This window comes from Portunus trituberculatus, chromosome 40 (genome assembly GCF_017591435.1).
Source record: "Portunus trituberculatus isolate SZX2019 chromosome 40, ASM1759143v1, whole genome shotgun sequence".
NCBI classification, from domain to species: domain Eukaryota; kingdom Metazoa; phylum Arthropoda; class Malacostraca; order Decapoda; family Portunidae; genus Portunus; species Portunus trituberculatus.
This window is the reverse complement of record NC_059294.1, coordinates 10,153,398-10,181,156: the sequence shown is the minus strand read 5'-3', so window position 1 is coordinate 10,181,156 and position 27,759 is coordinate 10,153,398. Positions and strand designations below refer to the sequence as shown.

At 46.7% G+C, this 27,759-nt stretch overlaps 2 protein-coding genes across 2 annotated transcripts in view; one reads left to right on the top strand and one right to left on the bottom strand.

Moving 5' to 3' along the window:
- LOC123516021 overlaps positions 1–27,759 on the bottom strand; it is a 44,155-nt gene that overhangs the window by 15,297 nt on the left and 1,099 nt on the right. Inside the window, exon 2 of the mRNA XM_045275020.1 lies at positions 6,895–6,967. Coding sequence (XP_045130955.1) covers positions 6,895–6,967 — 73 coding nt within the window. The remainder of the gene's footprint in view (positions 1–6,894; positions 6,968–27,759) is intronic.
- LOC123516018 (protein inscuteable homolog) lies at positions 1,433–27,759 on the top strand. The gene is made up of 10 exons (XM_045275018.1): positions 1,433–2,567; positions 23,910–24,107; positions 24,362–24,488; positions 24,624–24,803; positions 24,910–25,146; positions 25,251–25,422; positions 25,961–26,136; positions 26,281–26,459; positions 26,606–26,729; positions 26,983–27,759. The coding sequence occupies exons 1-10, from the start codon at positions 1,489–1,491 to the stop codon at positions 27,112–27,114; spliced, it is 2,604 nt and encodes an 867-aa protein (XP_045130953.1). The 5' UTR covers positions 1,433–1,488; the 3' UTR covers positions 27,115–27,759.

The following is a 27,759-nucleotide window of genomic DNA, read 5'->3' as shown; positions in this document are numbered from 1 at the left end:
ATGTTACTACCACCTGGATCCAAATGTTACGAGGGAACCTGTCCGGCGTACCCTGTCACCCTGTCACACCCTGCACACCCTGTATCCAAACTTTTGGCACACCTAATCAGGAACCCGACCTATACACTCTGGCAAGTGAGGACGCTCGAGAATCACCTCAATGTCACCAGTCTTTAAGGTCGAGTATGGCAAGAGTTTGCTGGCGAGACTGGCTAATTGTATGCTGCTTCTTAATGGCTTTTGATCGGACAGTTATTATGCCTGCGCGTCTGATCCATGGGCGAGGCGGGGTCACTCTCGCCCCTGATGCCTCGAGGGCGTGCCTGCCATTGAGACTTGAGCAACGGAGGCACGCAGAGGCAAGTAATGACGCCCTCCACCTCACCACCTTTCACCCCAGCCACTACCCGCCCGTTTAGAGACAACGCTTGATGTTTATCACGCCGAGACACCAACAACCGACAATCCAGGTTTGCTAGACTCACTGGGGACTGTCTACACACACACACACACACACACACACACACACACACACACACACACACACACACACACACGCACTGGGCTGCCTCAACCTTCACGCCTTTAACAGCCAGCGTCTTTTCTCGCCGCCGCCAGCACTTAACAGATGATTCACAGCGCAGCTTCCTGAGACACGAAATCCTGCTCTGAAAACTAAGAACAACGTTGTGAATCCCAGCAGGTCCTTGGCGTTACTCCTTCTTAAAACGCAACAAAGCCCCGAGCCTTGACGTGTCTGGTGCTAAAGAAATCTTTATAAATGCACAACCCAGTATCACGTAAGAAAAATTAGACTTTAATTAGTCTAGCGAGGCGAAATTACTACGTGGGAGTACTGGGATTATATGAACATTAATTCTTCGTCTGGGGAAGGAGCTTGTCTGTGTTGACGGCCTCAATGGAGGGGTGAGGAGGAGGAGGAGGAGGAGGAGGAGGAGGAGGAGGAGGAGGAGGAGGAGGAGGAGGAGGAGGAGGAGGAGGAGGAGGAGGAGGAGGAGGAGGAGGAGGAGGAGGAGGAGGAGGAGGAGGAGGAAATGGTGGTATTGCGTAGTATAGCAGAGCCTGGGCCTGTGACATGACTGTGAGGGACCCGCCACGCAATTTGCAGCCATGTGTGGAGGCGGGAGGAAGGGCGTCTGGGGAAAGAAAAAGGGGCGGCAGCAGGAAGGGCAGGAGGAGGAGGAGAAAGGGTGTGTTCTTGCTTTGATATAAACATTTCTAATATATGTTTATTTCTTTCACAGGGTGCCGGATTAAGTATAGGCGGGCGGAAGGAGTCGCCTGCCTCTAAATCACCCCCAAGACTCGCCCGCCCCGAGAGAGAGGCGCGAGTGGGGACGCCCTTCAAGCGCAGCAGATCCAAGGTGTTCTATGCCTCGCAGGCCGATGAGGTCAGCGATGGCGGCAAGACGGTACGTAAGGATCTCAGCTTCAGTCCCCCCTGCATCCCCACTAGCGTGGAGACTCATGATGCCAAAACTACGCCCACCTCAGAGGCAGCACTTCTCTCGGAGCCTTCACGCCTCCAGAAGTGCCCCCACCCTCAGGGATACTGCCAGAAGCGTAGCCACTTTCAGAACCACACCCACGAGAGCCAGCGCTGTGCTCAAGTTGAGTCCTGCGTACAGGAGCTCCTACAAATCCGGAAAGGATAGGAGCGAGACCTGCGAGGCGCCCATCTTGGAAGAAGTGTGCAGTTCTGGAGAGGAGGCAGGGGAGGGAGAGGTGTCCCCCGAAGGGTCTTTCCGAGGCTCCCTAAGAGGCTCTCCCTCCCATCGCTCACAAGACTCAGGTTATTCAGACTCTGGTGAGTCAACCAACGCTCACACGGACAGTGACGGGTCTCCAATCACGCCTCCCAACATCAAACACATCAGCCGCGTGTACTTCAGGGACAGCGTAGAGGAAACGAATCTTTTCAGCGGCAAGAAAGTCAGTCCAGCGGAGAGATCAGAACAAACCACGAATTCAGAGGCCAGTAGTCCAAGTAACCGCAGCTCTTTCCTGGACAGCCCAGCCAGCAGCCAGCCCAGCCCATCCAGCGACACCTCCACAGGCCATGAAGAACTTTCGGAGGAGCTCGAGCACAAAAGTCTCCTTGAGACCGTGGCGAGACACACCGGTGCTATTAGGAAACGCAGCACCATTACTTCCAGTACAGCATCTACAAGAAGAAACGCGCATCGACGCAGCGTCAGTAGCGACAAGCTGCAAAACGACCAAAGAAGCGATAACCGTCGGCCGGCACCGCTGAAGGCAAGACGTCGATGGTCAGCGGCTGACATGCAGCAGCAGCAGCAGCAGCAGCAGCAGCAGCAGGTGGTGGCATCGTCTGGAGAAACCTCGTGCGGCGTCTCGAAAGGCACAACCAACTGTGAACTGTCCATCCAAAGTCACGGCAGGGTTAGCGGGAGGGTGGGCGGGGCTGCCTCACTGGATGCCCTGGACGATCCCGTGCCAGCCTGGCGGGTAGCCGGCGATGCCCCGCGGCCACACGTCGCTCGCAAAATTAGGATACATCCCACGGCCGTAGCGCAGGAGATGAGGTGAGTGTTGACTGTGTGTGTGTGTGTGTGTGTGTGTGTGTGTGTGTGTGTGTGTGTGTGTGTGTGTGTGTGTGTGTGTGTGTGTGTGTGTGTGTGTGTGTGTGTATTACAATATAAAATGTCGGAAGAAAAGAATGAGTTGTGATTACAAATCATGCAAAAACTGGTGAGCAATATTTCCTCAAGAGCCGCTTAGCCGTCACGCAGCGAGCCAAGTGCATTGGAGGCGTGCGTGAGGCTGTTATGGTGGACGCCGCGTCGTGCAGCCCAGTGATGCAGCGTGGTGTCGGTGCTGGGTGCCGTTAGCCAACCCCCATCAGCGTCACGCTACATCAGGTGTCTCAGCCTAATCCTTTCCTCAAGCAGGCCATCCTCGTCACGCTGCCCGCGCACGGACACTCCCCCCTACCACCACCACCACCACCACCAACCCCGTGCCAATCTATGTTGAGAGGGCACACCGCCCTTAACAACCTCACCCTCAGTTTTTCCAACACCTTCCCACCCAGTGCACATCCTTAGCATTGGGGTCACGTGTGTGTGTGTGTGTGTGTGTGTGTGTGTGTGTGTGTGTGTGTGTGTGTGTGTGTGTGTGTGTGTGTGTGTGTGTGTGTGTGTGTGTGTGTGTGTGTGTGTGTGTGTGTGTGTGTGTGTGTGTGTGTAAGCGCGAACACTATAATATCATCCCACGTTCATGTTCGGCGATAAATGACTGAGAGTTACGGTCGTCGCTTTTGGAGTCCGCTTAATTAATCTTCAAGGTCAAATATATCACCTCACTGCTCACTCACACACACACACACACACACACACACACACACACACACACACACACACACACACACACACACACACACACAAAGTTACGAATGTGGTCCAGTGGCGAGGTAACTTTTCTTTCACGTGTGTCTCGTCAAGCAGTCACTCCTCAGCTTGTCTCAGATACACGCATTGAACTCATGTCACACGATCGCCTTACTCAACTCTCTCCTGTGCACCAGTCTGCGGCTCAAGGGGCTGTGACTATGCTTTATCAGCTGCAGGCAACTGGGACGTTCCGCGCTGCCATTCTTAGTTGTACATGAAAGCTGAGTATGAATCTGACACCGTGAATGTATAAAGTGGTGTTGGTGTAAAGGTTATACGATGTTCTCTGAGTGTCTTGAAGCGCCGCTGAACTGTAAAGGGGACGTGAGACTTGCTATAATCTGCTAGCAATGTGTTTGAACCTTTCCAGAGCAGTAGCGGGGAATGCATCTTAAGGGTAAAGACTAAGGAACGCCTCTATGTAAATTTCAGTTACAAAAGAGACTTCCTTGAAAATTCTACCAAGGATGATTTCCTGCATGACATCATCCGCAAGAAAACAGCAATGACAATCTAACCAATCATCTCTGTTGCCTTTGAGAAACAGTTCTGACGAGCGAAGAGTGTGTAAAAGAGTAGGTGAAGATGAACAAGACAGATTGGAATATTGTCAGGCATCGAATTTTGCGAGTACTTCAAATTCCAGCATGACATACACTCGCCGGTTATATATTAAGAAATACTTGCCCAGCACACCTTGTACATTTACCATATCGTACCGTAAGGGTGGTAAAATATACGTAAAGAGATAGGCATTCAGTCAGTCAGGCTGTGGATTGTCTGTACCCAAGAGTTTCCGTCAAGACCTCAGCACGAACTCGCACACTAACCCGCTGAACGAAAGAAAACTGGGCCCCGCACGTCTTGTAATTACCGCAGTCCGTGGGAGAAGGCGTCCTGCGCTGCTCCGTGGATAAACATTAACGACTGAAAAAGAAAACAAGGCACTGCTTTTGGGATTCAGGGCTGTACTTTTTGTGTGTGGGTGTGTGGAGAGCGCAAACACCACCCAGGACGTGGCTGCATTCAAAGGCGCCTGAAGGTTATTTTGACGATGAGGATAAACAGCGTCTTGTCGTGAGGCCAGCCGCCACCAGGCACTCCCCAAACACTGCCATAAATCCAGCCCTGAACGCGTAAGTTAACAGGAGAATAGAGAGGGAAAAAATTGCATATAAACACGATTTGTGACGTTTTGAGAAAATGCAAGAAAATGTAAAATGATTTCAAGGTTAACCAGCGCCACTTTTTATTTCTTGTGTGTGTGTAAGTCTGTACGTGAGAAAACCTTGGATTTCCTTACTGAATGAAGTCGTGGTTTGGGAATATAACTTAATTTTCTCTGCGTACTTGAAGTTTGAAAAAAGTTGTATAGAATAAAACATATAAAAACAAACTCTATCGTGGCTCCGCCGTGGCTCCGGGTTACTAGGTGCAGCCTATACGCCAGCGTTCTGTAGGGCAGCTTAGATCACGAACGATTAGGTCCGGTTTGGCCTGTTTACGTGGAGGCGAAGTCGTCTCCATTATAGGCTGGCCAAGTTAGGCTGTGGACCAGACGAGGCTATAGTATTAAAACTTTTCACGCCGCCTAAGGCCACGCTGCATTATTTCCCCTTCACTTGGCGGCGATAGGATCACTGAAGACGCGAAGCCATGGCGGACAGGCGGCAGACGAGGAGACGCGGCATAACCTGTTGAGTTATGAGACTTCGAAGGCGATCGCGGCTCCCATGACCTTGCGGGGAGGGGTGAACGGACCTCTGCAAACATTGACACGCCGAAGGAAAGAAGGGAGGGGAGGTGGGAAGGGTGGGCAGGGTGAGGGGACGTGGAGGGAGAGGAGGAGGTGAAATCGGCGTACCGAGACCGAGACTGCAAACATGAGCATCATCTCTGGGTTACTGGTGTTCGGCGGTCCCGAGGTCACCAGCACACTGAGGGGCAGAGAGAGAGAGAGAGAGAGAGAGAGAGAGAGAGAGAGAGAGAGAGGAGAGAGAGAGAGAGAGAGAGAGAGAGAGAGAGAGAGAGAGAGAGAGAGAGAGAGAGAGAGAGAGAGAGAGAGAGAGAGAGAGAGAGAGAGAGAGAGAGAGAGAGAGAGAGAGAGAGAGAGAGAGAGAGAGAGAGAGAGAGAGAGAGAGAGAGAGAGAGAGATTAAACTGTCCGAAGTAAGAAAACACATACTGAAAAAACACTGCAAGCAAGAGAATAAAAGGAAGAAAAATGCTGCAGCGGAATCACTTATATTAGCGCAGTGCAGGACGACAAAAGGAAAAAGAAAGATGATGATGACCTCGAGAAGACAAGAACAACAACAAACATCCTCCTTTCCTTCACTTCCAATCCTTCCCTCCATCCTTCTCTTCCCTTTCTTAATAATCATACCTCTCCTCATCTCCCTCTCTTCTCCCTCCCTTCTCTCTTCTTTTTTCTCATTGTAGCAGCACACAAACATCCTCCTCTCCATCACCCATCCCTGAATCCTTCCTCCTTCAAACCCTCACCTCCATCCTTCCCCTCCCTTCCTACCACGTCTCTCTACGCTGTCAACTCCCGGTCTTACCTTCGCCAGTCCTTCCCTTATTCAAATGTAACTACTATGGAAGTATACACACATACTGGGCTAACTCACTGGTGCCTCTGCCTGTCTTTGTCAACTCGCCCCCTCCCTCCACACACACGCAGAGCAAACCCCATGCAGGTCGCAGAGAATAGCAACGTCGAGAGAGGATAGCTCAAACACAACAAAACAGTGATGGCCACGTAAACAGCAACATGCGTCTTCTGAATGCAAATAGGATCTTTACCATGACAATATACATGAGTGTGTGTGTGTGTGTGTGTGTGTGTGTGTGTGTGTGTGTGTGTGTGTGTGTGTGTGTGTGTGTGTGTGTGTGTGTGTGTGTGTGTTGCTGGGGGATGGAAGGACGAGGTGGTGCGATTCCGGGTGGTCAGGTGTTGCATATCGAAATGAGAGGGTGACCTTGTGTATTCTGACCCTTCATATACCCTACTGACCTGCCCTGACCTGCCTCACTCCTCTTCATCCTCTTCCTTCTCTTCCTCCTCCTCCTCCTCGTGCCTTACAGTAGTTGATAGAATAGGAATTGCCTTGGTATTTGCATTGACTCCATATACGAATGTCAGGATGATTTGTGGACCTAATATACAATGTGGATCTTCCCTGACCTTCTCTTCTCCTTTTCCTACTCTCCTCTTCCTTGCCTTTTCCCGGTCTTATCCCTTACAACTGGTGATAAAATAAGTGTAATCTTCGTACCTTCACTAAATCCATGCCTTTTCTGTCACCTATATACTCTATTCACCCTCTAAGATATTTTTTTTCTCTCTACTTCTCTTCACCCTCCTCACCTTTACAATCGTAGCAAAAACATCCCCTCACATTTCCATCGACTCCGTGTCACAACGATACGTAGAATAAAACAAAAGTATCACTCACCCAAAACACCGCCGACAACTTGACCTTTTGACCTCCTCGGGTGCTTCCTTCCTCGGCCACTCCCTTCACACAACTGGCGCCAAAAAGAAAACAAGTGAGCGAGTCAACCCTTCATGAGCCACGTCTCGGAATAATAAGGAAATGGAAAGTGAGATGCAGTTAATTAAACACATTCTCTTTGTCGTGTGAGTAGCCTCGGGTCAGCGCTGAGGAAACGGGCCGCGGTCATCTCAAGCTGAGGTGTTTAACGAAGACAAATACTCGTGAAAACTGTTGTTAGCAAGGAAAAAATACATCAAAGCCACAACGGAAGGGAACAGAAGTAAGAGAAGCAGAAACGAATAGATGAATCGAGGAAGACTTAAGGTGAAGAGGGAAATAAATGTTTAGTATGAGAAGAAAACAACGACAAAGAGATGAAGATAGAGATGGAGATAGATAGAGGGAAGAGAGAGAAAAAACATATGACGCATTAAAATGTCTTTTTACCATTCATTCCTATTTCGCCTCATTTAGGTGATCGTACTCCGGCGCACACACACACACACACACACACACACACACACACACACACACACACACACACACACACACACACACACACACACACAAACTCAACTGAACTACAAAATTTATAGGAGCTGAATGAACTAACCTTCCCTGACCGAACAGAACCTGAACCACAAAATGAAGCGATAACTTTAGTTTCACATGAGAAATGACACTTTTCATGCTAAACATAAATAACACCACCATTATAGAAAGTTCAGTGACATTATAAATACACACACACACACACACACACTGTCCACTTATAAACTAAACGTGACCTGGTAAACTATAACTTCTCCTCCTCTTTCTCCTCCTCCTTCTCCTACTCCAGAATGATTCCCGGGGTGCGCCTCGTGACAAAAGCAGGAAGGGCGCACGCTCTCACCCTTTCATCACGAAGGGCGGAGCAGGAGACGGGGCACACAGCGGGGACAGGAGGGAGAGGAGTGGTGGGAGGGAGAAAAGGAAGGGGTGAGGGAAGAGAAGCAGAATACCATGGAGACAGGAATGGAAGAATGGGAGAGGCACAGAGGGTCGCTAATGGGCATGAAGATGCAGTGGAGGTTGAGAAACTAGGTAAGGAAATGGGTAAGGGGAGGAAGGGGGCATTGAGAAAGGGAGGGGTACTTTTCCCGGGACTCTGAGCTGCAGGGGAAGTGGTGAGGTCGCCGGGCGGTGGAGGGGGCGTGGTTAAGAAGTGCAGTGTTCCTCCTAAGGGCGAGTCCTCCGGCTAGCCAGACACGCAGCCCCCGCCAGGCGTTCCCGGGGCCACAATTGGGTGTGTTAATGCATCCAAGACCGCGTTGGTTTTATTAGTGAGGTTATGAAGTCGATTACATGAAAGGAAAAAATACATATATAGGAAGTTGGATGAAATAAGTGCTACATTTTTTGTTTCCCCTGAACTGACTCGTAAATTTGCGGACTCCATACTTAAAGCCAACTCGTGAATCTTTCTGTTTTATTTTGCAGTGATAACGTTTGCCTAATCGATAATTCTTAAGTAAGTTGTATTAGTACGTTTAAGACATTTAAGCGTGTCTATTAGTCTCTCTCTCTCTCTCTCTCTCTCTCTCTCTCTCTCTCTCTCTCTCTCTCTCTCTCTCTCTCTCTCTCTCTCTCTCTCTCTCTCTCTCTCTCTCTCTCTCTCTCTCTCTCTCACTAATGCGGAAGTTGCGTACATCGGCGGTCCTCGAGTCACCTTGCAGTCACCATTGCCTTTTACGTATTGTCGCGGCCCGAGTTAATTTTCCGCACTGGTGAGGTTAAGTGTTCCCTTCTGGCGCCTTAACGAGCTCCTAAATGACGGATTACGATGAACAATGGGAAACAATGCGTCCTCTTCGCTGCACAACCGCGGGCCTCTGTTTCTCGCGTGTGTCGTCGGGATGTCGTGTGTGCGTGCGTGTGTGTGTGTGGATGGCTAGTGGTTGGGTGGGTGTGCGTGTGTGGTGGTGGTGACGGAAGAGACATGCAGGGAGGATGTAGGGGAAAGGAAGAAGGATGTGCGTAGTAGGCTCATAAACACACACTTGTCTCGCTCATCGTGTTGTCTCTGTGAACTGCAATGCGTTTGACTCCCACCTAGAGCACGTAATTAAGAGGTGACTTACCTAACTTAACCGAACTTAACCTACGTTGACCTCACTTGGCGAGCACTTAACAAGTAGTTACCCAATCTTAACCTAACCTATAATCTAGCCCACCTAGAGGATGAAATAACTAGTTAATCTAATTTAACTTAACCTATCTTAAACTAACCCCCCATCTGGAGTTGACCTAATCTTACCTAACCAAAGCTAATCTAAGCTAACCCCATTTAAAGCACGAAATAATGCGAATGACTTAATTAACCTAATATAACATAACTTAACCTTAGCTATGAAAAACTCACCTGAACTACAAAACTGATAGAAGATGAATGAACTAACCTCACCTGACCTAACAGCACCTGGACCACAAAATGAAGCGATCACTTTAGTTTGGCATGAGAAATGACACGTTTTTCATGCTAAACATAAACAACTTCACCATTTTACAAGGTTCAGTGACATTATCAATCATTACTCTACTTTTTTTCCTCCCGTATGACCTAAACTAAACCCGTCCCGCTGCCCCGCCCCGTCACCTGAAGGGTCGTGCACAGGGCTCTCCACTAAGGAGGAGGCAACGCGTCAGCAAGCCAGAACACGAAGGAAAAGAGGAAAACGTGCGACACTTGAATTGCTGTTTGTGATTCAGGAAATGAGAAAAGTTGTCATAGAGAGAGAGAGAGAGAGAGAGAGAGAGAGAGAGAGAGAGAGAGAGAGAGAGAGAGAGAGAGAGAGAGAGAGAGAGAGAGAGAGAGAGAGAACATGTGTAATATATTCAGCTTATGGTTTTGTAAATGGATGAGTTGTGGTCTTGTGAAGGTTACAACTGTAATTATATTAAATCACTCAAGAGAGAGACTGAGAGACAGACAGACAGACAGACAGACGCATGAATGACCATCTGTCTGCCTTTCTCTTACTACTTTCATTTTGACTGACACTCATTTACACAAAAGTATTGCATAACTATTTGTGTGTATGACTTATGTATGTATGTGTGTATATTTGAGTGAATGTATGAATGAATGTATGATTGTAAGTACTCGTATCTATAAATCCATTCATCAAATGAGAGTATGAATGTATGTAGCATAAAGCTGGTGTTCTACATTAACCCCTTCAATACCTTGACACGTTTTTATATTCATTCTTCTTACTATTTGATGATTTTATACAGCTTCAAAAAATTATGTGTGTATTAAAATAGTGAAAACTCTGGCCAGTAATCCTCTGACCTCTATAGACCCTTCCTAATGTAAACAAAATCACTTGAATCGTACTCAAAACTCATGGTAAAAATGTGTCCCAGTACTGACGGAGATAAGTTCTTTAAATGCTGATTATACATGCAAAAAAGTTAATTCCTTTAATACTTCTTTGGAATTTGTAGATGTATAGTAAGACAATAAACTCTTGTTCCTACTACTGCATCTGTCAATAAACTGCTATTACAGCTGCTATTCAAGTCAATAAACTGTTATTACTACTGCTCCTTCCTCTTCAACTATCGGCGCCGCTATTACCTGGAAATGCGTGGATGCGTAAGGCGTGTCCGTGCTATCAAACATCCCCCGCCCCCCATCGTGTAGTACTCGTGGCGGCGCGATGCCCCGAGGCCTTGCTTTGCCCCAAGCCTTTCCGCACCACAGGCAGCGACCCGCACTCAACGGAGGATGACAAGTCGAGAATATTTACCGAAATAATTGACCATAAAGACTTTTTTTTTCCATAATTTCACGGCTTGGCACGATGGCCGCCGATGATGCGAAACCAATCCATAATTACCAGAGGTCCGTCTCGATTCCTCTAAAGCTCACCACCGCAGCTTTCTCTTCGTGAACTTTCATCCTTAATGTTGGTGAGCTTTAACACTGTGTTGCCGCTAGAATTGGCCCGTTGAAGAGGAGAGTTATGTAGTGGCGAACTCTCTGCAGCAACTCCTCGGCCGCCCTATGTATGGCCAGTCGTGGTATGATTGGGAGCGTCAGGGGCCGTATCGAATAGAAATTACAAGTGTCCAGACCTTAACGGGACGCCCCGAGACTGCCGGGATAACAGCTTAATTGGACACTAAAATATTCTCAGGAGAGGATGCTTTGTTGTGAGCAGTTAGAACATTGGCACCATACATTTATTTCAAGCACAGCAGGTTATGAATCTATTGTTACTTATCTATTTGCATCGTTTATGACTTGTTTATTGTAATGAGTAAAAGGTTCGTGGTATACTTTTTTTTTCTTTATACAGTGGATTATTAAACTGTTATGTTCTATTTATTTATTTTCTTCCTTATTTCATCCCTGTGGAGTGAAAAAAAAAAGTTGCTTTTAGTTTCTTTTTCAGGTAATATTGAGAAGATTCTAGTTTCTTAGTATGTAATTGCTTTCTTTGAGATATATTTCCTTTTCTATAGACGCGTTATTTTACTTCACTCTATAAGAATTTGAAGAACACCGTTAAATCATATGCAGTTTATTTTCTACGGTTTCCTGGGACACTTTTTCCGATATATTTTTCTTTGATATTAAAACGAATACTTTTTTGAATGAAGAAACGATTACTGTCACTAATACTATTTCTAGCGCTCTGATCAACACCTTTTCGGGAGATACTAATATTCATATACAGTCACCTGGATATTTGTATCAGTATTTGGTGGGACGTTTCTTCTAAAAGGGAATAATACTTAATAATCCATAAATTGCAATACGAAGCGACACTGCGCCCTCAAGATCCTCACTTAGCGCATCATGACAAGACGTTAAGGTGTTGAGCTGCACATATGTTATAAAGTTTTCCTTGTCGAGAGTCGGAGAGCGTTAAATAATCCCCTGGTGGAGCGTGTTGGACGTGAAAGATGAGTGTGCAAAATCACTTGTTGAATCGTTAACTAAAATAGATGATCCACACACACACACACACACTCACAAACACACACACACACACACACACACACACTTAATAAGGTAGAGCATGAATCTATAAACAAACTTGACGGGGAAAGAATGGAGTGTGTGTCAGTGTTTTTTCTTTTCTTTTTGTACCATGTTTTTTTCCTCCCCGCTTGGAAGGAGGAGGAAGAGGAGGAGTTACGTACGTACGAGACTAAATAAACGCTGCGTCACGATGCGGAAATTAAAGTTTGCATGTATTCATTATTGTTTCATCTCTGTATCTTGTTTATTTCGCCCTTCCCGCACGTCTATTCACTTGTTTATTTACTCACATCTTATCAATCTACACAAGTCGATAGTACAGTAAGAAAACAAAGGAAGGTACAAGAATCAATCGAGAGTTACTTATGGCAGTTCTTGTATAAAGCACGCCTTCTCATTTCCATCCTTTCATTTTCATCCTTCCCTTGCCTAGTTATTATCACAGGCTTGACTACTGCCCTCACTCACTCGTGTCTCACCTGAAGGTCACGGGAAGGAAAAACGTACGAGAGAAGTGCAGAATAATAATGAAGATTGCAGGTCTTATACATGCTAATGATTTTTTTTATTAGCATGGGAAAAGGGAAAAAAATATTGTGATCCTCGACTTGAAGGTCACAGGAAGGAAAAGTAAGCATGTAAGGATGATAATGATAATAGTAATGATAATAATACGTGTTGGTCTTGTTTGAGGTTACTGTTTTTTCATTAATCCTTAAGGGGAAAGAAAGGCGAGGTGCTTCCAGACTTCGGGCCAAACTTAAATTATTGAGACTAACGAGAATATTTGATGGCATGCGTAGAAGTATGCCGAGAGGGTCAAGGTAGTAATTGTTGGTCTGATGCATGCGTCGTCCATGTTTATGATTATTTACGAATGCGGGAAAGGAAGAAAAAATGCATATGATCGAAGACTCTGATGATTCCCGAAATGATGCGAGAGTCCTGTGACGTCCCAGGAATGTTGATGGTCGTAGCAGGAATGTGTGACGTAATTATGCAGCCACGTCAAGCAGTAGTGTATTAGTGAAGCCTTTCCGCTGAATTCATGTTAGCTATGTTTATTACGCTACTTATATAGAAGAATAAATCTAATGGTCTCTCTCTTCTCTCGTCAGTCATCTCACGTTCCTCTTCTGCTTGTACACACGTTGACACTTCTTGAGTTTGATTGTTAACCCCTTGAATACCATCACGCGTTTCCATATTCATTCTGCTTATTATTTGGTGATTTCATACAATTTCAGTAACATATATAGGGTATTAAAATAGTGAAGACTGTGGCCACTAATCTTCTGCCCTCCATAGAGCCTTCCTAATGTCAATACAATGTTCTAATCGTACACAAATCTCAAAGGAAAAATATGTCCCAGTATTGAAGGGGTTAACACTGATTTTCGTATAGTAATGTATAATTCAGAATTCAAGCATAATATTTGATTCATTATTCATACTCACAATAGCACCTTTGTTACTGTTAACGTCACTGCAACGGGGAATTTAAAGCTCAGATACATTATTTCGTTCACGTCTTTCATCTTTTGATACACACGCCAGCTGCTCCTCGCTCTGAATTCTAACTTTTTATTTCAATGTAAGCTGCGTATTACTTGAAACTCCGGTACAATATTTCGTTCACGTTCCTCACTGATAATACACGCTGCCAGTCCTTCACCTTGATTGTTGGCATTGGTTTCACTACAGCCATGCGTGATTTGAAAGTTCAGATACAACAATTCGTATAATGCTAATATACTTAATCATTTCAAGTACTGGGATGCATTTTTACCATAATTTTTGGATATGATTAAACCATTTTATTGACATTAGCAAGGGTCTATGGAGGTCAGAAGGTTAATAATAGCCAGAGTTTTTACTATTTCAATCCCCACATAAGTTTCTGAAACTGTATAAAATCACATAATAGTAAGCAGAATGAATATGAAAACGTGTCATGTTACTGAAGGTTAACATTTAAAGAACATGTCCTCGTGCTTAACAACAATAAATTAGATTAAATGTTCGAGGATAATATGCCGAGCCAACCAACTAACTAGAAATGGTTCATATTCGATAATTATTGAGGTTACTCCAAGAAAGAGAAAAAAGATCACGGATACATTTCTGGTTATGAAGGCAAATAAATAATTCAAACCTTGTCGCAATATTCTGAGCAGCTAAAAAGAATGACTTCATCTTAAATCATTAATGGAGATTGTTACACTGAAGGGCAAATACATCAGATCGCACCTTTTTACTACCTTGTACTCTCATTATCATTAAAGTGTGAAAGTCATTTATTGAAGAATAATACTTAAAGATTCTATACTTCATTCTTATGCAGTTTTTCTACACACGCAGAACGGATTACGTGTTTCAGCTCATCCGGGTTCACACAAGCACGACACGTTAGGAAGTTTAACTATGCGCTATGCAGAGTGACTAGCGATGTGATAGAACTCAAGTACACCTCAAATGCCTCTCAATGCATAGCTACGGTGAGCGAGAAGGAACTATGAGAGTGACTGAGGGTGTTCAAGAGACCGAGAGGTATGATAGAAAAGATGAAAGTGAAAATGGAAGACTCATTCAAACATAATCCACAGCGAACATTATATGCGTTTTTAACATAGTAACATCTCAGGGAGTTACAAATGTGACACGTGATTTGAATGTGGCAGGATGACATGGGAAAAAAAAGACTGCGAACAATGAAACACGATTTTTTTTTTTTTTTTTTTTTGCAGGACTACATTTAATTTCCTTTGCATCAGTGTAAGCGATTGAATAGTTTTTCTTATTTTCCCAAACACTTTTTTTCTTATTTCCTGGGCATTCACTCACTCGTCCTTTGCTCCTTTATCTATGGTATCTAAATTGCCCTTTTCTTCCCTCCCTCCCTCCCTCCTCGTCCTCCTCCTCCTCCTCCTCCTCCTCCTCCTCCTTCTCTTCCTTCTCCTCCTCCTCCTCCTCTTCCTCCTCCTCCTCGCCTCCTCCCTTGCCGCGGGTCCATCCTGGTGTTCCATTGTAACAACAACAATGGACACCAACTAAGGTGCTGTTTGCTCTGGTTTATAATGAGTCTCCCTACCTGGCCAAGCTGGGAAGGGAGACGCAAAGGGGGAGAGGGGAGGCAAAGGGAGAGGAGCAGAGAGGAAGAAGGACGACCCTTACCTGATCTCCCTCCTCTGCAACCTCATAACCACCACCCCTACCACTATCATCAGAGGTACACGCAACCACAACAACAAATAGCCCACCACTATTACCCACCATCATCACCACACTCAGCCACCCTCTAACAGCACGACCAGTACTACGCCCACTCTGGTCTGCGGTCGGTGGCGCGGTGTAGCGTGGGCGTGGGAGGGAAGGAAGGAATGAGGTGGTGCAGTGAACTTTGGGCGTCCTATCACTGGCCAGGGGCGATTCCTCCTCCTCCTCCTCCTCCTCCTACTACTCCTCCTGTTGACTCGAGCGCACTGCCTGGATAGCCCCGGGCAGGCAAACAAAAGCCAATCAGCTGCTGCACAACGCTACTCTCCGGAACGTTTAGCAAAGATTCAGAAAGGAAAACTGGAAGACGTGAATAAAGCCGCCTGTCCATCTCTTTCGCCGCGGTGCCTCTTGCTCCCCCGCAGCCTGAATGGAGCTGAATCAGATATCATGCCTACGCCGCCGTGCCTCGCCTTTGGTTGTATCCGTTTCCGTAGTCTTGGCTCAACACTAAATCTTGGAAAGAGTAAACGTTTGATGTTCTTCACTAAACTTGTGATTCATCAAACGTAGCAGTTAGTAGCCTTAAGGAATGAGTAATTTTTCACCAATGTTAAATTCTCAAGTAAGTCGTATTTACAAACAATCTCAACCAGAAAAAGAAATGTACAAGTAAAGAAATAACGATCATAAATCCAGCAACACACACACATTCAACAGAGAGAGAGAAAAAAAAAATAGAGACAAGCAGAACACTCGCAATCAGTAAACCCCGCCCTCTATCAACAGTAACCACCATCCCTCACCAGTAGCTCCTTCCCCTGGGGCTGCCTCTTGTCTCCCACCCTCACCTAACAAACCATCCTTACCTCTCACAACTTCACCCACAAACACCGATGTTCATTTACCAGTTATTCGGCCTCGGAATGCACCAATCCATGCACCAGTCCACCAATCCAGCAGTCACTCCTCACCTACAGGCCAGGCAGTCTAGTGTGGACGTACAATCAGGCTATAATCACCACATTCCTGCCATTAACCACACAACCAATCGAGTTCCAGGAGCCACAGTACATACAATCATTAAGACCACAGCCACCATAATTATCCAGACCTTAACCCATCACCTCTCTCTCTCTGCCTCTCTCCTGTGCTCTCTCTCGGCTCTCCTCACCAACACTACAGTTCCCCCAGCCACTTCCAAGTCATCCTGTTGCTACCACTATCAGGTGATCGTGTCCGGAGGCGAGGAGAAGCAGCGAAGAAGATGAACTGAAGGAGCTGGTGGAGAGGAGCTTTGGGGTGACTGGGGGGATTGAACGTGTGGCCTTGACCCTTGGATTCCCAGCGGCTTCAGGTCACGAAGAAGAACGGGGAGGGAAGGAAGGGAGAGGAGGGAAAGGGGACGAGGAAGGAGAGGAGTCAGGGCTGGATGTGAGCCAAGCGATGAGGAAAAAATGCAGTAATTAGTTAATGACAAAGCCAAAGGTGTAGAGAGAGAGAGAGAGAGAGAGAGAGAGAGAGAGAGAGAGAGAGAGAGAGAGAGAGAGAGAGAGAGAGAGAGAGAGAGAAATTAAACCCAGTGAGTCCGATTACACTTCCAGTACATCTAAGGAGTCAAACCAATTATTTCTAGGTACTGAGATGGTCACACACACACACACACACACACACACACACACACACACACACACACACACACACACATGCTATTTTTTTTATCATCGCACGTGTGTGTGTGTGTGTGTGTGTGTGTGTGTGTGTGTGTGTGTGTGTGTGTGTGTGTGTGTGTGTGTGTGTGTGTGTGTGTGTGTGTGTATTACGTGGCTCAGTCAGTCAATCAGTCAGTCAGGCAATGAATCAGTCAGTAGCGTAGCGACGACGGGAGGCACAGCGGCTACTCACTACAGCAAAGCCTTGAGCCTCAGATGACAAGCCAGGCAGGTGAAAGCGTCCATTAAGCCATGACCAATGTTTTATAAGACGTGTTTACCCAAGAGGGCGTTCCGGTTCGGTGCCCTGCCGCGGATCCCTGACCCCCCCAACGCCTTCACTTTCTCCAGGATCGTCTTCATCTAGGCGCCGTGGCTTACCTCTATACACAGTGCCCGACGTGACCCAGTGAGCACGTCGACACCTTCTGCGTGAGGGTAGTGATCAGGGTCGGAAGTGGTGGTGGTTGAGGTGGTGGTGGTGTTAATTTCACAACTAGCCTTGCTTAGTCTTGCTTTCTATTCCTATATAACCCTCTGTTCTTAATTTTCCTCTTCTCTAACACTCCTCAACATCTTCTGTTCTGGTTTTGATTCAGTTTGGTAGAGTATGTGTTGGAGTTTTTGTGTATCGGTCTTTTCTGTCGCAATTTCTCGCTTCCTGCTTCGCCAGCCGTCCGTCCTCCACTCCCTCAGGCCTACACATCCTCGCCCCCGGCCTCTGCCTCTCACTCAAGGCCGCGCATCACCTTCACACCGACCTCTAGACCTCCGCACTACCTCAGCCTCGATCCCTTATGAGAGATGGCCGACCTTTGAACTCTCCTGTAGTGGTATCTGTTTATATATTCTCTCTCTCTCTCTCTCTCTCTCTCTCTCTCTCTCTCTCTCTCTCTCTCTCTCTAAGTGACATCCATCAGTCTCTCCTCCTATTCACCTGTCACTCATCAGAATACCTGACCACTTGGCTATTTACCTCACTACATGCCCTCCCCCCTCTGCCTCCACCTCGTCCACATATCACAGCGACCCACAAACCCACTCATCCATCCACTTCACCATCTGTCAACCCACTCACTCATCCACCAGAATCACCATTAAAGCCCTGAGTCACTACCGAACTACCCACCTGCGCCCACTTGCACTCCCCCCGTCCACCACCGCCCACTGTCGACACGCACCTACCGCCGTTTGGAAGGACAGAAGTAAGTGCCCCGAGGCGTGACTACGAGAAGGAAAGTGCCATCACTATTTCCTGGGCGGCTGTGGAATGCGAGCGGCTCCACTAATTGAAAAGTGTTGAGCCCACTCCCTCTCTGTTGATGAAATTCTAAGGGCATAAGGAAAACGAGGAAGAGAAGGGAGGAGGAAAAGGAGGAGGATGAGAGTAAGAAAGGAGAAGTAGTAGGAGAGGTAATAAAAGGAGAAGAGGAAAATGGATACCTGGATACCTGTCTCGAGGTCTATTGCTACCCAGAATGCTCCACGATACCCACAAGTTGCTTCTCGTTCCTCGGAATATCAGTGTCTGTTCCTGGGATATTTTTTTAGATCTCGCCAAGATGTCTCAGAGAACCTCGAGGAGAGAGAGAGAGAGAGAGAGAGAGAGAGAGAGAGACGCTGAAGTTTATGAGTTTGGTGCTGTCAGGGAAGTTTGAGGGAGAACATGATTGAATTGATATAATCTCTCTCTCTCTCTCTCTCTCTCTCTCTCTGTTTTACGACTTCCGCCTCATCGTAGGCAACATGACTGATTAATTTGATTACAGATGCAACCTTTTCTAGACCGCGACTCATCCATCTGCAAACCATAAACTGAATAGATTAAAGGCAGTTCACCCCCCCTCTCCCTCCCTCTCTCTCTCTCTGTCATTCTCTCTCTACACCACATATAGAGCGCATCCCTTTCTATTTCTCTCCCAGTAAACTCCCTTCCATCACCGGAGTCGCTTCCCCCTCGTCCTCCACTGCTGTATACAGGCCTCCCCAAAAGCTTCCCCACCACAACCCCGCCACAATCCACTTAAAATACCGCCTCCCCTTTCTGGTATGTCCCTCCGTCCCTCCCTTCCCTTCCTCATCAATACCTCCACTCCTTTCCTGCCACAGCCTCTATCCATCTATCCACCTGACTTCTCTTCCTCCTCCTTCATGGCCAGTACATTAACTCTCTTAGTATTTATTAGGTTTGGCCTGTGGGATAAAAAGAAATGAGTGAAAAAAATTAACCTCAGTACATCAAAAATGGAAATACACTATGGCGAGGAGTCATTATGGTACCAGACGACTTAAGACCCCGCGTAGGATAACAGGGTGCGGCCTGACACGCAAATACGAAGATTTAGTTACGCTTAAGTGGAGAATCTGAATACCCGAGCCAGCAACAGGAGCAACAAGGGGAGTACCACCACCAGCGGTAAGAAAAGGAGAGGGAGGATGGAGTGGGCTGGAGTAGCAGGGCTGATAAAAAAGAGAGAGAGAGAGAGTGTCAGGATGAAGATAGGAGAAGAGGAGGTACAAGAAGAAATGGAAGAAGAGAGAGAGAGAGAGAGAGAGAGAGAGAGAGAGAGAGAGAGAGAGAGAGAGAGAGAGAGAGAGAGAGAGAGAGAGAGAGAGAGAGAGAGAGAGAGAGAGAGACCACTGCCACCTTCCGGACTGAAAATCATCGTTATTTTTTAAGAGGAAGTCGGTGACAGAATTCGAGGGAAAGATGAGAGATAAGTGGCTTTATTGAAGAAGGGAGACAAGGCTTTAATGAAGGACTGACGAGAAAGGAGACGAGAGAAGAGGAGAGACGAAAAGGACCAGTCACATTTATAGAGTAGGAGGAGGAGAAATGGGACGGAAAGATGACATTGGGAAAGGGAAGATGGGAATGGGAGGAGAATGAGTAGCAATGAGGAAAAAAAGGGTAATTTGTGAGGATAGTAGGGGAAGAGGAAAGTGATGTGATAAAAGAGGAAGAAGAGGAAACAAAGAAGGAAATAAGAAACCAAATAAACAAGGAGAGGGAGAAGAAAAGAGGAAAAGGAAGAAAATAGAGAAGAGAGTCACACAAGTCAGATAGAAGAGAGGAAGAAGGGAAGAGAATAAAAAAAAATGAGAAGGAAAGTCATAAAAAGTCACACTATCAGATTCATAGCGAAAATAATTGATTTAGATTCATGATTCAACCTTAAGGAGAGGCGTCAGTTTGTACCTAGCGTGGCAGTCATCTTTATCTCTATTTTTTTTCCCCCGACCACTGGCGTCTGGCTATTAATTGAGGCAGTATTTACGAGGAAACCGAGGCGGGCGAGGGTCGGAAAGGACGGAGGATTGAGGATGGAGAGCAGTTGTAAAATGCCATCGTTTATTTGTACATTTAGTTCCGTATATAATTTTTTCCCTCTCTGTCCCTCCTCGCGGCTTGTCATCTGAGTTTAATTGTCATCGAATAAAAAGTTGCCGGGGCTTGCAGTGTGGCAGGCGAGGCTGAGCATAGTAGTGAAGGTAAGTAGGTCTGCTTTCTAGTCACTCGCTGATATGGTTTTCGACTTTGACGCGAGGCTTAGCAGTTTCTACTCTAATCGTGTGTGCGTACCTTGTCATTAGCCCGTGTGTGTGTGTGTGTGTGTGTGTGTGTGTGTAAATGTTCCCTTATATTTTTCTTTCCTAAAATTCATTAACAAAATTTCTATAACCTTTTTCCAAATTTCCTCATACTTTCAAAAACACTGAAAAATCAATGACGACTTTTCCTCTCTCACACATCCCCAGAAAACCCTCACATAACTAAAACTATATATAAACATCCATTACAACTATTCCTTTACTTCACCACCACCACCACCACCACCACCACCACCACCCACAGAACCACTCACAGCACAAATAAGAAAGAAGAAAGTTCCAATGTTCCCCAAATTACAGTGCGGTCACAAACTCAACATTTATACTTAACTTCCTAAAATGGAACCCCCTTGGGCGACTCCTGAAGGTGAAAAGAGTGACGGGGAACTGAGGGAACGCCAGGCTGCTTCCAGTGACCTTGGCGTCCCAGTTCTTGGCTATGGGAGGAGAGGAAGATGTGGAGGAGGAAGGGCAAAAGGGAGGGCAGTAATGATAGCTTTTCCTGGTACTTTCTCACACCCTCATCATCCGTCGCTGCTATAAAGCCATCATCATCATCCCCAACGTCATCATCACCATCATCATCATCCCTCTGGTACAAAATCTGCTTCTTTTCTGACTTGTTTTTCTCCGCATCCTACTTCTTTTCCTCCTGTTGTGTTTTTCCTTTTCCTCGTCCTTCCTATCTTTCTCATTACAACCTTGCCTTTCATTATTCGTTGTTACTTCTGCAGCAGCTACTATAACTATTATTACTACTGCTACTACTACTATCACTACTACTACTACTACTACTACTACTACTACTACTACTACTACACATACACAACCCAAAACCAATAGTTTTTTTTTATTAGGAGACTATTACCACTCATTCCTTTACTACTATTTCTACTACTACTACTTCTACTACTACTACTACTACTACTACTACTACTACTACTACTACTACTACAACGACTTCTACCACTCCTATCACTACACTGCTGCCACGTCCATCAACACCCAACCTATCATCCTCTCTCCCTTGCCGGCTGTCGTTCCTGCCTCACACGACCTCCTCCGTCTCGTCCCCTATCTCCCTCTCCCTCTCCCTCTCTCGTAAGTCAGTCCTGCAGCCTCTTACTACCCACATTGCCGACACACTCTCCCATGCAAATGCAGAGGGAAGCCTGCCATCACTCACACGGCTGAGCAAACCCACCTCTATACCTCCCGCCTTTTGCCCCCGTCAACCCTTAACGTGGAGTCCGTATCCTTGCCGCTTCTTGCAGGATATAAAGAGGAAGAAAGGATAAAGGGTGAGAACTATCGGGAGGGTAAGTGGCAAAGGGCTGATGTGATGCTGAGGGCTATGGGAAGATGTAAATGGGGGAGGGAAAGGAGAAGTAGTAGTGGCAGTGGTGATAGAGAGAAAGACATAAAGAGAAAGGTGTTGAAAGAAGGTATTTAGGAGTTGAAAGAAGGTGTTTAGGAGTTTCTTAGGGTGTTGAAAGAAGGTATAGTGGGTGAAAAGTGTGTGTGTGTGTGCGTGTGCGTGTGTGTGTGTGTGTGTGTGTGTGTGCGTGCGTTTATCATCTCAGAATGGAATAGATAGAGCCAAGAAGAGGAAGAATAGCACTGAAAGCAATGCATAGAAAAAAGAAAATGAAGCAAAGGAGAAAGACGAGAAGGAAGAGGAGGAAAGGAGAAAACAGGAGTGGGCGGGTCACTTAGGTTCTGTGGGTGTGGGTGTGGGCGCCAGACAAACATAAATAGACTGGCATAATGCAACCATGGAGGGGAGAAAAAAAATATTGCACAGTAGCGGCGTCGTAAACAGGATAAATATAATGAGTGTTTAGCTTCCCGCCCTACACGCAACACTCAGATAAACGCACGTATAGAAGCGTATATATATTGGCAATATTTTAGTAGCTCTTGAAGTTTATATGCAAAATCCAAAAATATGGAATTAGTCACAGAGATCAAAATGTTACCTGAAGATTTGAGTGAAAAGTTTAACCCATTCATTGATAAACACATCTTTTTGACACTTTTTTGTGTTTACTACGTTCACTTATATATTTATTTACCTAAGGAAGTATAAGACCTACCTTCTTTTTCAAATATTTTTGTACTAGAGTCACTAAGATACACTTCAGAAAAGATACACTTAACATTTTTCTCTCTATCTTTATCTATCTCCATTCGAACACCCACTACAGAGCTTCGAATATTAACGAGTAGAGACCACAGCAATCAAGGAGTTAAATGCAAAGTGGGAAAATATTATTACACACTTCCCAGACACACAAAAACAAGCAAGGTTGAGTAGCATCCTTCAGAATCAAGGTAAAAAAAAAATACATCTTTTGCATGAGCAGAGTCCTAATGATGCAAGCACAGCCACACAATTGTTGCTGTTGCTATTACCGAGAGAGAGAGAGAGAGAGAGAGAGAGAGAGAGAGAGAGAGAGAGAGAGAGAGAGAGAGAGAGAGAGAGAGATTCAAGGTTGCTCCAGAAACACACACACACACACACACACACACACACACACACACACACACACACACACACACACACACACGTGGAGGGAGGGACAACACACACACATATCCCTCTCATTTAGTAATTGGCCTAATAACACACCCATGGCTACTAAATGAGTGGAAACAAGGTCGCCTCAACACTGCCTGAGGCTCCAAAACACATTCCTTATTTCAGTCAGAGAATTATTTTTTTGTTTTTGTTTTTGCTCTTCATATGATATTTTCTCCGACGTACTATATTTTCGTTCTTTTAACGTCCTTTTTTTTTTTTGGCTATGTGAAAAGTATGAAGGCGGTTTATCTCTATGGAGGGAGCGGTGGGTGGGGATGAGAATTTGCTGTTATTATCCTTTCGTCTACACGGGACGGAGTAGCTTAAAAAAAAAAAAAAATGGAAGGGGCAAAAGATGTGGTGTATTTGGTTCCTCCTTTTTGTTCCCTTGTGCTGTAGGTTTATGGCTCAGCAGGGGATCAAAGTGGTGTCGATTTGAACCCCAGATATCTAATGCTATCACTTTGTATACGCCGCGCTTGATGGTTACCTCCGGGAGTCCGCAACGCACCGCTGAGATCAAAACGTACCAGAGGAAAGACGAGACGCCGGTGATAAATATGCAGACCACCGCTAAGAATATAACTGACTGAGGTCTCCTGAGGCTTGAACACAGGCAGGAGAAAAAATTAAAGATGGAATTTTTCACTAATTCGTGTGTGTGTGTGTGTGTGTGTGTGTGTGTGTGTGTGTCGTGTGTGTGTGTGTGTGTGTGTGTGTGTGTGTGTGTGTGTGTGTGTGTGTGTGTGTGTGTGTGTGTATCCTTGAGACTAAAGAGTTTAATTTCAATGTTTTTCTCATCTCCCTTCAGGAATGGATCTGTGAGTCACTGGCTGAAGGAATTACGCACCCTGTACGAGGCGGAGTGCATGAACACTTTGCAGTCCAAGTCGCTACCTGGAGACCACAGTGGACTGCCCCTCCAGACGCCACCCACGGCTCGCCACGCCGTCAGGGCCATCCAGCGCCGCGCCCACGAAGTCTCCACCGAGTTCGCCAGACTGTGCCAGTGAGTCACCTCTGTGTGTCGGTGTGTTGGTGTGACAGTGTACTGCTGTGCTGGTGTCACTGTTTGCTTGTGTGTTGGTGTGATAGTAATCTAGTGTGTTGGTGTGACAGTGCAGTGCTGTGCTGGTGTGTTTGTGTGACTGTTTGCTTGTGTGTTGGTGTGATGGTCATCTGGTGTGTTGGTGTGACAGTGCAGTGCTGTGTTGGTGTGACAGAGTGGTGTTTGTAAGGAACGCTCCCTCCTTCTGCTGACAGGCGCCTGGAGTGGCTGGAGCTGACGCAGGTGCCGCCGCTGGCTGAGTCTCTTGTGGAGCACATCAACACCTTCCTGAGGGACTACACCACCCAGTGGGCGGCCGCAGACCCCGACCTGCAGCCCCAGGTGAGTGGTGGTGGTGGTAGGCTGGATGATCTGTTATTATTGTGGTGGTGGTGCCCGTGGTGGTTTGTCGGCGGCGGTATCAGCAGCAGCAGCAGCAGCAGGGTAATCACAACAAACCGTCCTTCTCTCCGGCAGTCATCGCTGAGTCGCCAGAGTAAAGTGATCCGGCAAATCTGTCAGCGACTGATGGAGGTTTGTAACAACGACAATGACGACCTGGACCGCGACACGACCCGTCAGGTGGTGCAGGTGGTGACGGCGCTGGGCCACGCCTTCACCAAGCTGGTCGACCTTATGCTGAGCCGCGAAATCAAGGTGCGTCTTTCAAAAAAGGTCACCGTTACTGTCTGGCTTCATTTCCATTCATACTTGTCACTCGTGACACGGCAGAGTAAGTAACACGATGGCTTATCTTTGGCAGGAGGTGGTGCGAATGTTGGAGGAAACTCGGGTGGATGAAGTGAGGTCCTCTGTATCCCACCTCACGGCGCTGGGTGTGGACGGAGGGCACATATGTCGCCTCATCGCGCGCCTCGGTGGTGTGCGGGGACTGCTCGGCGTCTGTTTAGAGCCGCGGCTTCACCACGTGCGGGTTGCGGCGCTGCGAGCCCTGGCTACAGTGTGCTGCGTGGTCGAGGGCATTGTCGAATTGGAGAAGGTACGAACACCACACACTTGGAATGCAACGTTAGGTCATGAATTGGCTGTTTCCATTTGCCGTCTTTGTCCAGGTGATTATTATTTCTGTTTTTGTGACTTCAGGCAGGTGGAGTGGAGGTAGTGGCGGAAGTGCTGTGTGACGCTGAGTGCACTGAGGAGGAGCGAAGTGAGGCCGCCGGCGTGCTGGCACAGATCACGTCACCCTGGGTGGAGAATACCCATCGCCTCACTGCTCTCCACACCCACCTCACACCTATCGTCGCCGCCCTCACTGGTAAGTTTCTTGAATTCCTTTTCTTGTAACGAAATATGTGAGGGGTCAGTACATATAGTGAAGGCATGTCAGGTGACAATGGATAATAATGGGCTTGTAGAAAAAGACATGATAAGTTTTCATCAACTGCAACCACAAAAAATCTTGAATACAGCAAGTCTGCTTTAAGAAAATCAAGATTTTCTCTCTCATGGTGTGAAATTATACTTCCTTATTTTGTGCCTAAACACGGGGCAGTCCGTGAGATGAGAATTAACAGCTTAACTGGTAAGCGTCTCCACTGTCATTTGACAGTGGATAAAAACAAAAGTGTTGTTTAATGAAAAAAAGGCAATATCATGCCTCTGTATTAATTTGCAACGACAACACATAAACATGTTTTTCTTAGAGCTATTTTCTCAACCGATTTTCTTTTTAATGACTTGGGCGGGTGAATGGCAGCAGTGGTGGCAATTTCCACCTTTATTCTTCCCATGCTCGCCCAGCAACACATTCTTTGAGTTGGTTCCATTTTACCAATGTTAAATCATACAAACAGAACTGGCCAAGTGGACGCGCTCGGCTGAAATTTTCCTGCTGGCCGCTGCGGCGTTGGCCAATCTGACCTTCCTCGACGGAGGGTGCGTGGAGGCCATGATGGCAGCCGGCACCGCCTCCGTCCTCCTTCGAACCGCACAAGACAATCCCAACATCTCCATCTTCACCAAAGACCAGGTCAGTTCACCATCCAACTCACGACTGCACACATTAACAACACCTCACCAACGTTAACAAGTTTCTCCTTCCAAACATGGAATATTTCAAGATCACGCACGACGAAATTCTGATTTATGTTTCCTTCTTTCCTTTGCCATTTAGATCGCGACGGTGTTGGCCAACTTGGCGGGGTCGAGGGAGGCGGCAGAAGAGGTGGTGGAGAGTGGGGGAGTGGCAGTGCTGCTGGGGCTCCTCAACACCCGTCCTGCCCCAACCCACCGCCTGCCAGAGGTGGCCACGGCAGAGCGAGTCCAGCAGAAGTCGGCCATCGCTCTCTCCAGGTAAGGAATCTCTCGGAATGACTGTTTTATGAAACTGAGAAAGGTTTAAGCAAGTATACACACACACACACACACACACACACACACACACACACACACACACACACACACACACACACACACAGTCTCATGTGTTCCTTCTGCAGGCTGTGTCGCGAGGCGTCGGTGGCACGACAGGTGGCCGAGCAGGGCGGCGCCAAGCGGCTGGTGCGCCTCTGCAAGGACGAGAGCGAGAGGAACCACAGCGACGCCGTCCTCGTCGCTTGCCTGGTGAGTTCCTGGCGTGGCGTGTGATGGCGTTGGGACGCCGTGATCTTGAGGGGTGGCCCTGACCGCTACACACCCTGAGTCGGGCTTGTCATAAATACGGTTTTAACTGTCCGCTGATGGCGCCTTACAACGCGAGGGCGTCCCTTGTGGTGGATGCTAAATTGTGTACTTAATGTTTACCACATGTACTTCACTTCAACATTCATGTGAATCTGTTTTAGGATAACCTAACAGTGTTGTGTGTCTCCTGCAGGCGGCGCTGCGTAAGATGTCATCCTCGCTGGGATCTGATGGGCTGCGTGGCGTGGACGCGGCGGAGCTGGTGGAGCCGCGGCTGCTGGACTCCTTTCTTATCTACTCCTCACGGCAGGAGAGTTATGTGTAGAGGACATGACAGCGACATTGCCGTCAGGTGATCTGCAACTTCCGGCTGTACGGAAGCATCTCGCGGAAACTCACCTGACGGAGGCCAGCGTGACCCACCGCCGCACCTCACCTTCGTGTGTCCCAAACAACACGAATCAACAGGAACATTTCCCGAGTCCAGTGTGGTGCATTTTTCAACAGGAATACAAATACGAAGCTTTACGCATGTCCAAGTATTCACACACACACTCCAACACTCTTCACTCTTATCTTTTGTGTCTTTTCACTGTGGTGTTAGAAGCGCCAGCTAACTCCAGATCAAAAATTGGAATGTACCAATGTTTGTGTGTGCGTGAGTGTTCTTCCAATTTTCTTTTCTTTACATACATAACACAAAGCTTAGAGATGGACACACAGTTTCTTCTTATACACTGTCATAAGTTTATTATTATTTTTTCTTTCAAAACTATATATTTTATTAATGAGAAGATGATTGCTGATGACGACGATGATGGGTATCGACGCAGGGGCCGCGCGGCCGCTGCCACTACTAGTCATGGATCAGAACCAAATATCACCAATCTTGTTTATATCACCTCGTTGTATGTACATTCCACATGTTGTGATATATAGTGTAAATATATTTTAATAATTACATTCTAAA

Excerpts from the sequence above, each read along its gene's own strand:
- LOC123516018 (XM_045275018.1), top strand. The coding sequence starts at position 1,489 with ATGATGCCAAAACTACGCCCACCTCAGAGGCAGCACTTCTCTCGGAGC. Across the intron at positions 25,147-25,250 it reads GCATTGTCGAATTGGAGAAG|GCAGGTGGAGTGGAGGTAGT; the intron begins GTACGAACACCA and ends TTGTGACTTCAG. Across the intron at positions 26,137-26,280 it reads CCATCTTCACCAAAGACCAG|ATCGCGACGGTGTTGGCCAA; the intron begins GTCAGTTCACCA and ends TTTGCCATTTAG.